Source organism: Oncorhynchus keta, chromosome 37 (assembly GCF_023373465.1).
Source record: "Oncorhynchus keta strain PuntledgeMale-10-30-2019 chromosome 37, Oket_V2, whole genome shotgun sequence".
In the NCBI taxonomy this organism is placed as follows: domain Eukaryota; kingdom Metazoa; phylum Chordata; class Actinopteri; order Salmoniformes; family Salmonidae; genus Oncorhynchus; species Oncorhynchus keta.
In genome coordinates, this window is record NC_068457.1 from 18,400,478 (window position 1) to 18,412,737 (window position 12,260).

A 12,260-nucleotide genomic window follows, 5' to 3' on the forward strand; every position below is an offset into this window, starting at 1 on the left:
TGCAACCTTACAGTTAACTAGTCCAACGCAATAACGACCTGCCTCTCTCTTGTTGCACTCCACAAGGAGACTGCCTGTTACCCGAATGCAATAAGCCAAGGTAAATTGATAGCTGGCATTAAACTTATCTTATAAAAAACAATCAATCATAATCACTAGTTAACTACACATGGTTGATAATATTACTAGATATTATCTAGCGTGTCCTGCGTTGCATATAATCTGACTGAGCATACAAGTATCTAAGTATCTGACTGAGTGGCGGTAGGCAGAAGCAGGCGCGTAAACATTCATTCAAACAGCACTTTCGTGCGTTTTGCCAGCAGATCTACATTGTGCGTCAAGCATTGCGCTGTTTATGACTTCACGCCTATCAACTCCCGAGATGAGGCTGGTGTAACCGAAGTGAAATGGCTAGCTAGTTAGCGCGCGCTAACTAGAGGGACGAAAGCTATACTGTTTCACTGGCAATACTAAAGTGCCAATAAGAACATCCAATAGTCAAAGGTTAATGAAATATAAATGGTATAGAGGGAAATAGTCCTATAATTCCTATAATAACTACAACCTAAAACTTCTTACCTGGGAATATTGAAGACTCATGTTAAAAGGAACCACCAGCTTTCATATGTTCATGTTCTGAGCAAGGAACTGAAACGTTAGCTTTCTTACATGGCACATATTGCACTTTTACTTTCTTCTCCAACACTTTGTTTTTGCATTATTTAAACCAAATTGAACATGTTTCATTATTTATTTGAGGCTAAAAAGATTTTATTGATGTATTATATTAAGTTAAAATAAGTGTTTCACAATTCAGTATTGTTGTAATTGTCATTATTACAAATAAAAAATTGCAGATTAATCGGCATCGGCTCTTTTGGTCCTCCAATAATCGGTATCGGTATTGAAAAATCAGAATCGTCGACCTCTAGTCTATACTATTGATATTAGAAATCCATTGTTAACTTGGAATAAATGGCTTTTATTAAATGTTATTGACAATTATAGTTCTATGAAATATGAAAATAAATAATGAGTTAGTTTTAACAGATCAAGTTATTTTTTCTGCAGAGTCAACATTTAACATTTAAGTCATTTAGCAGACGCTCTTATCCAGAGCGACTTACAAATTGGTGCATTCACCTTATGACATCCAGTGGAACAGTCACTTTACAATAGTGCATCTAAATCTTAAAGGGGGGGTGAGAAGGATTACTTATCCTATCCAAGCCACAGAGCTGACAGGGCCAGACTCAGAGGCATCTCCTCCACAAAATCATTCGGCCATGAAGGAGCTTTTCGGGGAGACCTTTGTGAGCAAGGACACAGGCAAGACGTTTGCCAACAGCATCAAAGAGGAGGTGACATCCTACCAGGCAGAAGGCAGCATTCCATTGGATGGTGATCCACTGACATGGTGGAAAAGCAATGCGGTGTAAATACCCTCACATTGCTATGATGGCAAGATGCTACCTGGCTGTGCCTGGCACTTCAGTTCCAAGCGAGAGGGTGTTCTCCACGGCAGGGGACATAGTGACTGGAAAGAGGTCTCTCCTCCCCAGACATCCTCATCTTTTAGAAGAATAATGTGAAGTGATAAACTCAGATCTGTTTTGCTTTCTTTGTTTACTTTTGTTTAATGACGTGGACACGGGCTATTTTTACATTCACTATTGTCCAAAGGAGGAAGCTATAATGCCTCATATTGCACTTTAATTTAACAATTGAGTATTGCACATTTTATTTTAAGATTTTATTTAAAAACTGAAAAGTTCCTTACTTGAAGTGTTCTTTCAGTAATAAATGGAAAACAAAGTTATTCGTCTCCTTTTTGTTGCGGAAGCGAAAAGTGATCCGATCCGTGACTCAAAACCGTGAGGTTTGTGTGTGTGTGTGTGTGAGATACATACTGCAGGATGAGAGTGATCAGTCTAATAGCCTCCACAGCCACGTCATACTCCTTATCCAGAGTCATGGACACGATGCGGTCCTTGAAGCGGTTGGTGAACAGCTCCAGTTTAGGAAAAAGTTCTCTGTTGGTGTACAGGTTCTGGAGAGCCTTCAGACACTTCAGACGGACCTCACCTTGCTACGCAGAGAGACAGAGAGAGGAGACACAGAGAGAGGAGACACAGAGAGAGGAGGCACAGAGAGAGGAGAGAGAGGAGGCACAGAGAGAGGAGACAGAGGAGGCACAGAGAGAGGAGACAGAGGAGGCACAGAGAGAGGAGACAGAGGAGGCACAGAGAGAGGAGACAGAGGAGGCACAGAGAGAGGAGACAGAGGAGGCACAGAGAGAGGAGACAGAGGAGGCACAGAGAGAGGAGACAGAGGAGGCACAGAGAGAGGAGACAGAGGAGGCACAGAGAGAGGAGACAGAGGAGGCACAGAGAGAGGAGAGAGAGGAGGCACAGAGAGAGGAGAGAGAGGAGACAGAGAGAGGAGACACAGAGAGGAGACACAGAGAGGAGACACAGAGAGAGGAGACGGAGACACAGAGAGAGGAGACACAGAGAGGAGACACAGAGAGGAGACACAGAGAGAGGAGACAGAGACACAGAGAGAGGAGACACAGAGAGAGGAGACACAGAGAGAGGAGACACAGAGAGAGGAGACGGAGACACAGAGAGAGGAGACGGAGACACAGACAGAGAGGAGACACAGACAGAGAGGAGACACAGACAGAGGAGACAGAGGAGACAGAGGAGGCACAGAGAGAGGAGACAGAGGCACAGAGAGAGGAGACAGAGGAGGCACAGAGAGAGGAGACAGAGGAGGCACAGAGAGAGGAGACAGAGGAGGCACAGAGAGAGGAGACAGAGGAGGCACAGAGAGAGGAGACAGAGGAGGCACAGAGAGAGGAGACAGAGAGAGGAGACGGAGACACAGAGAGAGGAGACAGAGAGAGGAGAGAGGAGACACAGAGAGGAGACACAGAGAGGAGACACAGAGAGGAGACACAGAGAGGAGACAGAGAGAGGAGACACAGAGAGAGGAGACACAGAGAGAGGAGACACAGAGAGAGGAGACACAGAGAGAGGAGACACAGAGAGAGGAGACACAGAGAGAGGAGACACAGACAGAGAGGAGACAGAGTCACAGACACAGAGGAGACGGAGTCACAGACACAGAGGAGACGGAGACACAGACACAGAGGAGACGGAGACACAGACACAGAGGAGACGGAGACACAGACACAGAGGAGACGGAGACACAGACACAGAGGAGACGGAGACACAGACACAGAGGAGACGGAGACACAGAGAGAGGAGACGGAGACACAGAGAGAGGAGACACAGAGAGAGGAGACACAGACAGAGGAGGCACAGAGAGAGGAGACGGAGACAGAGGAGACACAGAGAGAGGAGACACAGAGAGAGGAGACACAGAGAGAGGAGACACAGAGAGAGGAGACACAGAGAGATGAGACACAGAGAGAGGAGACACAGAGAGATGAGACACAGAGAGATGAGACGGAGACACAGAGAGATGAGACGGAGACACAGAGAGAGATGAGACGGAGACACAGAGAGATGAGACGGAGACACAGAGAGGAGACGGAGACAGAGAGGAGACGGAGACAGAGAGGAGACGGAGACAGAGAGGAGACGGAGACAGAGAGGAGACGGAGACAGAGAGGAGACGGAGACAGAGAGGAGACGGAGACAGAGAGGAGACGGAGACAGAGAGGAGACGGAGACAGAGAGGAGACGGAGACAGAGAGAGAGACGGAGACAGAGAGGAGACGGAGACAGAGAGGAGACGGAGACAGAGAGGAGACGGAGACAGAGAGGAGACGGAGACAGAGAGGAGACACAGACAGAGAGGAGACACAGACAGAGAGGAGACACAGACAGAGAGGAGACACAGACAGAGAGGAGACACAGACAGAGAGGAGACACAGACAGAGAGGAGACACAGACAGAGAGGAGACACAGACAGAGAGGAGACACAGACAGAGAGGAGACACAGACAGAGAGGAGACACAGACAGAGGAGGCACAGAGAGAGGAGACAGAGGAGGCACAGAGAGAGGAGACACAGAGAGGAGACACAGAGAGAGGAGACGGAGACACAGAGAGATGAGACGGAGACACAGAGAGAGAGAGACGGAGACACAGAGAGAGGAGACGGAGACACAGAGAGAGGAGACGGAGACACAGAGAGAGGAGACGGAGACACAGAGAGAGGAGACGGAGGCACAGAGAGAGGAGACAGAGGAGGCACAGAGAGAGGAGACAGAGGAGGCACAGAGAGAGGAGACACAGAGAGGAGGCACAGAGAGAGGAGACGGAGACACAGAGAGATGAGACGGAGACACAGAGAGGAGACGGAGACACAGAGAGAGGAGACGGAGACACAGAGGAGACGGAGACACAGAGAGAGGAGACGGAGACACAGACAGAGAGGAGACACAGACAGAGAGGAGACACAGACAGAGAGAGACACAGACAGAGAGGAGACACAGACAGAGGAGGCACAGAGAGAGGAGACAGAGGAGGCACAGAGAGGAGACACAGAGAGAGGAGACGGAGACACAGAGAGATGAGACGGAGACACAGAGAGAGGAGACGGAGACACAGAGAGAGGAGACGGAGACACAGAGAGAGGAGACGGAGACACAGAGAGAGAGGAGACGGAGGCACAGAGAGAGGAGACAGAGGAGGCACAGAGAGAGGAGACACAGAGAGGAGGCACAGAGAGAGGAGACACAGAGAGGAGGCACAGAGAGAGGAGACACAGAGGAGGCACAGAGAGAGGAGACGGAGACACAGAGAGATGAGACGGAGACACAGAGAGAGAGAGACGGAGACACAGAGAGAGAGACGGAGACACAGACAGAGAGAGAGACACAGACAGAGAGGAGACAGAGGAGGCACAGACAGAGGAGACGGAGACACAGACAGAGGAGACGGAGACACAGACAGAGAGACGGAGACACAGACAGAGGAGACGGAGACACAGACAGAGAGAGACGGAGACACAGACAGAGGAGACGGAGACACAGACAGAGGAGACACAGACAGAGGAGACGGAGACACAGAGAGAGAGAGACAGAGAGAGGAGACACAGAGAGAGGAGACACAGAGAGAGGAGACACAGAGAGAGGAGACACAGAGAGAGAGACAGAGAGATGAGACACAGAGAGATGAGACACAGAGAGATGAGACGGAGACACAGAGAGATGAGACGGAGACACAGAGAGATGAGACGGAGACACAGAGAGATGAGACGGAGACACAGAGAGAGACGGAGACACAGAGAGAGGAGACGGAGACACAGAGAGGAGACGAGAGACACAGAGAGATGAGACGGAGACACAGAGAGATGAGACGGAGACACAGAGAGATGAGACGGAGACACAGAGAGAGAGGAGACGGAGACACAGAGAGAGAGAGACAGGAGACAGAGAGAGAGAGACAGAGAGGAGACAGGAGACAGAGAGGAGACGGAGACAGAGAGGAGAGAGGAGACAGAGAGGAGACGGAGACAGAGAGGAGACGGAGACAGAGAGAGAGACGGAGACAGAGAGAGAGACGGAGACAGAGAGGAGACGGAGACAGAGAGGAGACGGAGACAGACAGAGAGACGGAGACAGAGAGAGACGGAGACAGAGAGGAGACGGAGACAGAGAGGAGACACAGACAGAGAGACACAGAGACACAGACAGAGAGGAGACACAGACAGAGAGGAGACACAGACAGAGAGGAGACACAGACAGAGAGGAGACACAGACAGAGAGGAGACACAGACAGAGAGGAGACACAGACAGAGAGGAGACACAGACAGAGAGGAGACACAGACAGAGGAGGCACAGAGAGAGGAGGCACAGAGAGAGGAGACAGAGGAGGCACAGAGAGAGGAGACACAGAGAGAGAGAGACACAGAGAGAGGAGACGGAGACACAGAGAGATGAGACGGAGACACAGAGAGAGGAGACGGAGACACAGAGAGAGGAGACGGAGACACAGAGAGAGAGAGACGGAGACACAGAGAGAGGAGACGGAGGCACAGAGAGAGGAGACAGAGGAGGCACAGAGAGAGGAGACAGAGGAGGCACAGAGAGAGGAGACGGAGACACAGAGAGATGAGACGGAGACACAGAGAGAGAGACGGAGACACAGAGAGAGGAGACGGAGACACAGAGAGAGGAGACGGAGACACAGAGAGAGAGAGACGGAGACACAGACAGAGAGGAGACACAGACAGAGAGGAGACACAGACAGAGAGGAGACACAGACAGAGAGGAGACACAGACAGAGAGGAGACAGAGGAGGCACAGAAAGAGGAGACAGAGGAGGCACAGAGAGAGGAGACAGAGGAGGCACAGAGAGAGGAGACGGAGAGAGAGGACACAGAGAGAGAGGAGACACAGAGAGAGGAGACACAGAGAGAGGAGACGGGAGACACAGAGAGGAGACAGAGACACAGAGAGAGGAGACAGAGACACAGAGAGAGGAGACAGAGACACAGAGAGAGGAGACGGAGACACAGAGAGAGGAGACGGAGACACAGAGAGAGGAGACGGAGACACAGAGAGGAGACACAGAGAGATGAGACACAGAGAGATGAGACACAGAGAGATGAGACGGAGACACAGAGAGATGAGACGGAGACACAGAGAGATGAGACGGAGACACAGAGAGATGAGACGGAGACACAGAGAGAGGAGACGGAGACACAGAGAGAGGAGACGGAGACACAGAGAGATGAGACGGAGACACAGAGAGATGAGACGGAGACACAGAGAGATGAGAGAGACACAGAGAGAGGAGACGGAGACACAGAGAGAGGAGACGGAGACACAGAGAGAGAGAGACGGAGACAGAGAGGAGACGGAGACAGAGAGGAGACGGAGACAGAGAGGAGACGAGAGACAGAGAGGAGACGGAGACAGAGAGGAGACGGAGACAGAGAGGAGACGGAGACAGAGAGGAGACGGAGACAGAGAGGAGACGGAGACAGAGAGGAGACGGAGACAGAGAGGAGACGGAGACAGAGAGGAGACACAGACAGAGAGGAGACACAGACAGAGAGGAGACACAGACAGAGAGAGACACAGACAGAGAGGAGACACAGACAGAGAGGAGACACAGACAGAGAGGAGACACAGACAGAGAGGAGACACAGACAGAGAGGAGACACAGACAGAGAGGAGACACAGACAGAGAGGAGACACAGACAGAGGAGGCACAGAGAGAGGAGGCACAGAGAGAGGAGACAGAGGAGGCACAGAGAGAGGAGACACAGAGAGAGGAGACACAGAGAGAGGAGACGGAGACACAGAGAGATGAGACGGAGACACAGAGAGAGGAGACGGAGACACAGAGAGAGGAGACGGAGACACAGAGAGAGGAGACGGAGACACAGAGAGAGGAGACGGAGGCACAGAGAGAGGAGACAGAGGAGGCACAGAGAGGAGACAGAGGAGGCACAGAGAGAGGAGACGGAGACACAGAGAGATGAGACGGAGACACAGAGAGAGGAGACGGAGACACAGAGAGAGGAGACGGAGACACAGAGAGAGGAGACACAGAGAGAGGAGACGGAGACACAGACAGAGAGGAGACACAGACAGAGAGGAGACACAGACAGAGGAGACAGAGGAGACAGAGGAGGCACAGAGAGAGGAGACAGAGGAGGCACAGAGAGAGGAGACAGAGGAGGCACAGAGAGAGGAGACACAGAGAGAGGAGACAGAGAGAGAGGAGACAGAGAGAGAGGAGACGGAGACAGAGAGAGAGGAGACGGAGACACAGAGAGAGGAGACGGAGACACAGAGAGAGGAGACGGAGACACAGAGAGAGGAGACGGAGACACAGAGAGAGGAGACGGAGACACAGAGAGAGGAGACGGAGACACAGAGAGAGGAGACGGAGACACAGAGAGAGGAGACGGAGACACAGAGAGAGGAGACGGAGACACAGAGAGGAGACGGAGACACAGAGAGAGGAGACGGAGACACAGAGAGAGGAGACGGAGACACAGAGAGAGGAGACGGAGACACAGAGAGAGGAGACGGAGACACAGACAGAGAGGAGACACAGACAGAGAGGAGACACAGACAGAGAGGAGACACAGACAGAGAGGAGACACAGACAGAGAGGAGACACAGACAGAGAGGAGACACAGACAGAGAGGAGACACAGACAGAGAGGAGACACAGACAGAGAGGAGACACAGACAGAGACAAAGAGTGTAAGTATATGTGCATGCGTGTGTGTGTGTGTGTGTGTGTGTGTGTGTGTGCCTACCCGGTCGTGTAAAGTCCATCCTACATATTTCAGGTAGCTGTCGTTGAGGAAGGCGTCAGAGTACATCTTCATCCAAACTCCAATCTCCTCAATACAGATAGCTCTGATCTCAGCTATAGCATCCCTGAAACACACCAACACAGTCATCATCACTACTTTCATTACTGTGTGTGTGTGTGTGTTTCTGTGTGTGTGTGTGTGTACCTGTAGCGGTGGACAAAGATTCCTTTGAAGATAGAGTTCATCATGTTCTCAATCTCATCCTGGTTCTCCTGGAGCTGTGGGGGAACGACAGTCAGGAGGTCAGAGTGTGTGAAGGTCCGTTTCAGAGGAATGACAGATGTTGGATCCTAGCCCCTCCTCCAACCACCAGCAGACCAATCACGTACCTCCTTCCTCTTCTGCAGCAGCAGCTCTAGCTTCTCATTGGCCCGTTTTCCAGCCATCTTGTTCCTCTCAGCCTCATACTGTCTCTGGGTGTTGTCCTGGTGGATACTGAGGTTCAACGCCACGTTCACTAACGCTGTCATCAACTTCATCGCTGGAGGGAGAGGACAGACAGGGCCACAATACAACTGATATATATATTACAGAGACGTATAGATAGATCTAGTAATCTACACCGAGCAACGACACTGGTCTCCAGGTCTACTACCCTCTCACCATGAGAGGGACAGAGAGGGAGAGAGAGCGCAAGAAAGGGAGTGTCTTACCTGCCAGTGTGCTGGTGTGTCTGAAAGCTCTGACCTGTGAGTCAGATAGTCCCGTGAGGAGGGATATGACCGTGTCCATGAGGTACTCATCGTAGATGATGCTGTACTGGCACTGACGACGCAGATGAACTCACAGAAAGCGGAACTTCTTCCACAGCGGCCCGGGCATGGTGAGAGGGTAGTCCCCACTGTCCTGCAGACCACATATAAACATGTTGATCTATTACTGGGGTGAGGACATGGTGAGAGGGTAGTCCCCACTGTCCTGCAGACCAGATAAACATGTTGATCTATTACTGGGGTGAGGGCATGGTGAGAGGGTAGTCCCCACTGTCCTGCAGACCACAGATAAACATGTTGATCTATTACTGGGGTGAGGGCATGGTGAGAGGGTAGTCCCCACTGTCCTGCAGACCACATATAAACATGTTGATCTATTACTGGGGTGAGGGCATGGTGAGAGGGTAGTCCCCACTGTCCTGCAGACCAGATAAACATGTTGATCTATTACTGGGGTGAGGGCATGGTGAGAGGGTAGTCCCCACTGTCCTGCAGACCACAGATAAACATGTTGATCTATTACTGGGGTGAGGACATGGTGAGAGGGTAGTCCCCACTGTCCTGCAGACCACATATAAACATGTTGATCTATTACTGGGGTGAGGACATGGTGAGAGGGTAGTCCCCACTGTCCTGCAGACCACATATAAACATGTTGATCTATTACTGGGGTGAGGACATGGTGAGAGGGTAGTCCCCACTGTCCTGCAGACCACATATAAACATGTTGATCTATTACTGGGGTGAGAGGGTAGTCCCCACTGTCCTGCAGACCAGATAAACATGTTGATCTATTACTGGGGTGAGGACATGGTGAGAGGGTAGTCCCCACTGTCCTGCAGACCACATATAAACATGTTGATCTATTACTGGGGTGAGGACATGGTGAGAGGGTAGTCCCCACTGTCCTGCAGACCACAGATAAACATGTTGATCTATTACTGGGGTGAGGGCATGGTGAGAGGGTAGTCCTCACTGTCCTGCAGACCACAGATAAACATGTTGATCTATTACTGGGGTGAGGACATGGTGAGAGGGTAGTCCTCACTGTCCTGCAGACCAGATAAACATGTTGATCTATTACTGGGGTGAGGACATGGTGAGAGGGTAGTCCCCACTGTCCTGCAGACCACATATAAACATGTTGATCTATTACTGGGGTGAGGACATGGTGAGAGGGTAGTCCTCACTGTCCTGCAGACCAGATAAACATGTTGATCTATTACTGGGGTGAGGGCATGGTGAGAGGGTAGTCCCCACTGTCCTGCAGACCACATATAAACATGTTGATCTATTACTGGGGTGAGGACATGGTGAGAGGGTAGTCCCCACTGTCCTGCAGACCAGATAAACATGTTGATCTATTACTGGGGTGAGGACATGGTGAGAGGGTAGTCCCCACTGTCCTGCAGACCACAGATAAACATGTTGATCTATTACTGGGGTGAGGACATGGTGAGAGGGTAGTCCCCACTGTCCTGCAGACCAGATAAACATGTTCATCTATTACTGGGGTGAGGGCATGGTGAGAGGGTAGTCCCCACTGTCCTGCAGACCACAGATAAACATGTTGATCTATTACTGGGGTGAGGGCATGGTGAGAGGGTAGTCCCCACTGTCCTGCAGACCAGATAAACATGTTGATCTATTACTGGGGTGAGGACATGGTGAGAGGGTAGTCCCCACTGTCCTGCAGACCACAGATAAACATGTTGATCTATTACTGGGGTGAGGGCATGGTGAGAGGGTAGTCCCCACTGTCCTGCAGACCAGATAAACATGTTGATCTATTACTGGGGTGAGGACATGGTGAGAGGGTAGTCCTCACTGTCCTGCAGACCAGATAAACATGTTGATCTATTACTGGGGTGAGGACATGGTGAGAGGGTAGTCCCCACTGTCCTGCAGACCACATATAAACATGTTGATCTATTACTGGGGTGAGGGCATGGTGAGAGGGTAGTCCCCACTGTCCTGCAGACCACAGATAAACATGTTGATCTATTACTGGGGTGAGGACATGGTGAGAGGGTAGTCCCCACTGTCCTGCAGACCAGATAAACATGTTGATCTATTACTGGGGTGAGGACATGGTGAGAGGGTAGTCCCCACTGTCCTGCAGACCACAGATAAACATGTTGATCTATTACTGGGGTGAGGACATGGTGAGAGGGTAGTCCCCACTGTCCCGCAGACCAGATAAACATGTTGATCTATTACTGGGGTGAGGACATGGTGAGAGGGTAGTCCCCACTGTCCTGCAGACCAGATAAACATGTTGATCTATTACTGGGGTGAGGACATGGTGAGAGGGTAGTCCCCACTGTCCTGCAGACCACAGATAAACATGTTGATCTATTACTGGGGTGAGGACATGGTGAGAGGGTAGTCCCCACTGTCCTGCAGACCAGATAAACATGTTGATCTATTACTGGGGTGAGGACATGGTGAGAGGGTAGTCCCCACTGTCCTGCAGACCACAGATAAACATGTTGATCTATTACTGGGGTGAGGACATGGTGAGAGGGTAGTCCCCACTGTCCTGCAGACCACAGATAAACATGTTGATCTATTACTGGGGTGAGGACATGGTGAGAGGGTAGTCCCCACTGTCCTGCAGACCAGATAAACATGTTGATCTATTACTGGGGTGAGGACATGGTGAGAGGGTAGTCCCCACTGTCCTGCAGACCACAGATAAACATGTTGATCTATTACTGGGGTGAGGGCATGGTGAGAGGGTAGTCCCCACTGTCCTGCAGACCAGATAAACATGTTGATCTATTACTGGGGTGAGGGCATGGTGAGAGGGTAGTCCCCACTGTCCTGCAGACCAGATAAACATGTTGATCTATTACTGGGGTGAGGGCATGGTGAGAGGGTAGTCCCCACTGTCCTGCAGACCACAGATAAACATGTTGATCTATTACTGGGGTGAGGGCATGGTGAGAGGGTAGTCCCCACTGTCCTGCAGACCAGATAAACATGTTGATCTATTACTGGGGTGAGGGCATGGTGAGAGGGTAGTCCCCACTGTCCTGCAGACCACAGATAAACATGTTGATCTATTACTGGGGTGAGGACATGGTGAGAGGGTAGTCCCCACTGTCCTGCAGACCAGATAAACATGTTGATCTATTACTGGGGTGAGGGCATGGTGAGAGGGTAGTCCCCACTGTCCTGCAGACCACAGATAAACATGTTGATCTATTACTGGGGTGAGGGCATGG

At 51.0% G+C, this 12,260-nt stretch overlaps 1 protein-coding gene across 1 annotated transcript in view; it reads right to left on the minus strand.

The window, feature by feature from the left end:
- The window catches only part of LOC118379102 (cohesin subunit SA-1-like), a 51,947-nt gene that overhangs the window by 20,761 nt on the left and 18,926 nt on the right, over positions 1 to 12,260 (minus strand). The window contains 5 exon segments of the mRNA XM_052499399.1: positions 1,914 to 2,092; positions 8,258 to 8,381; positions 8,462 to 8,535; positions 8,647 to 8,798; positions 8,971 to 9,163. Of these exon segments, the coding sequence (XP_052355359.1) occupies positions 1,914 to 2,092; positions 8,258 to 8,381; positions 8,462 to 8,535; positions 8,647 to 8,798; positions 8,971 to 9,163 (722 nt within the window).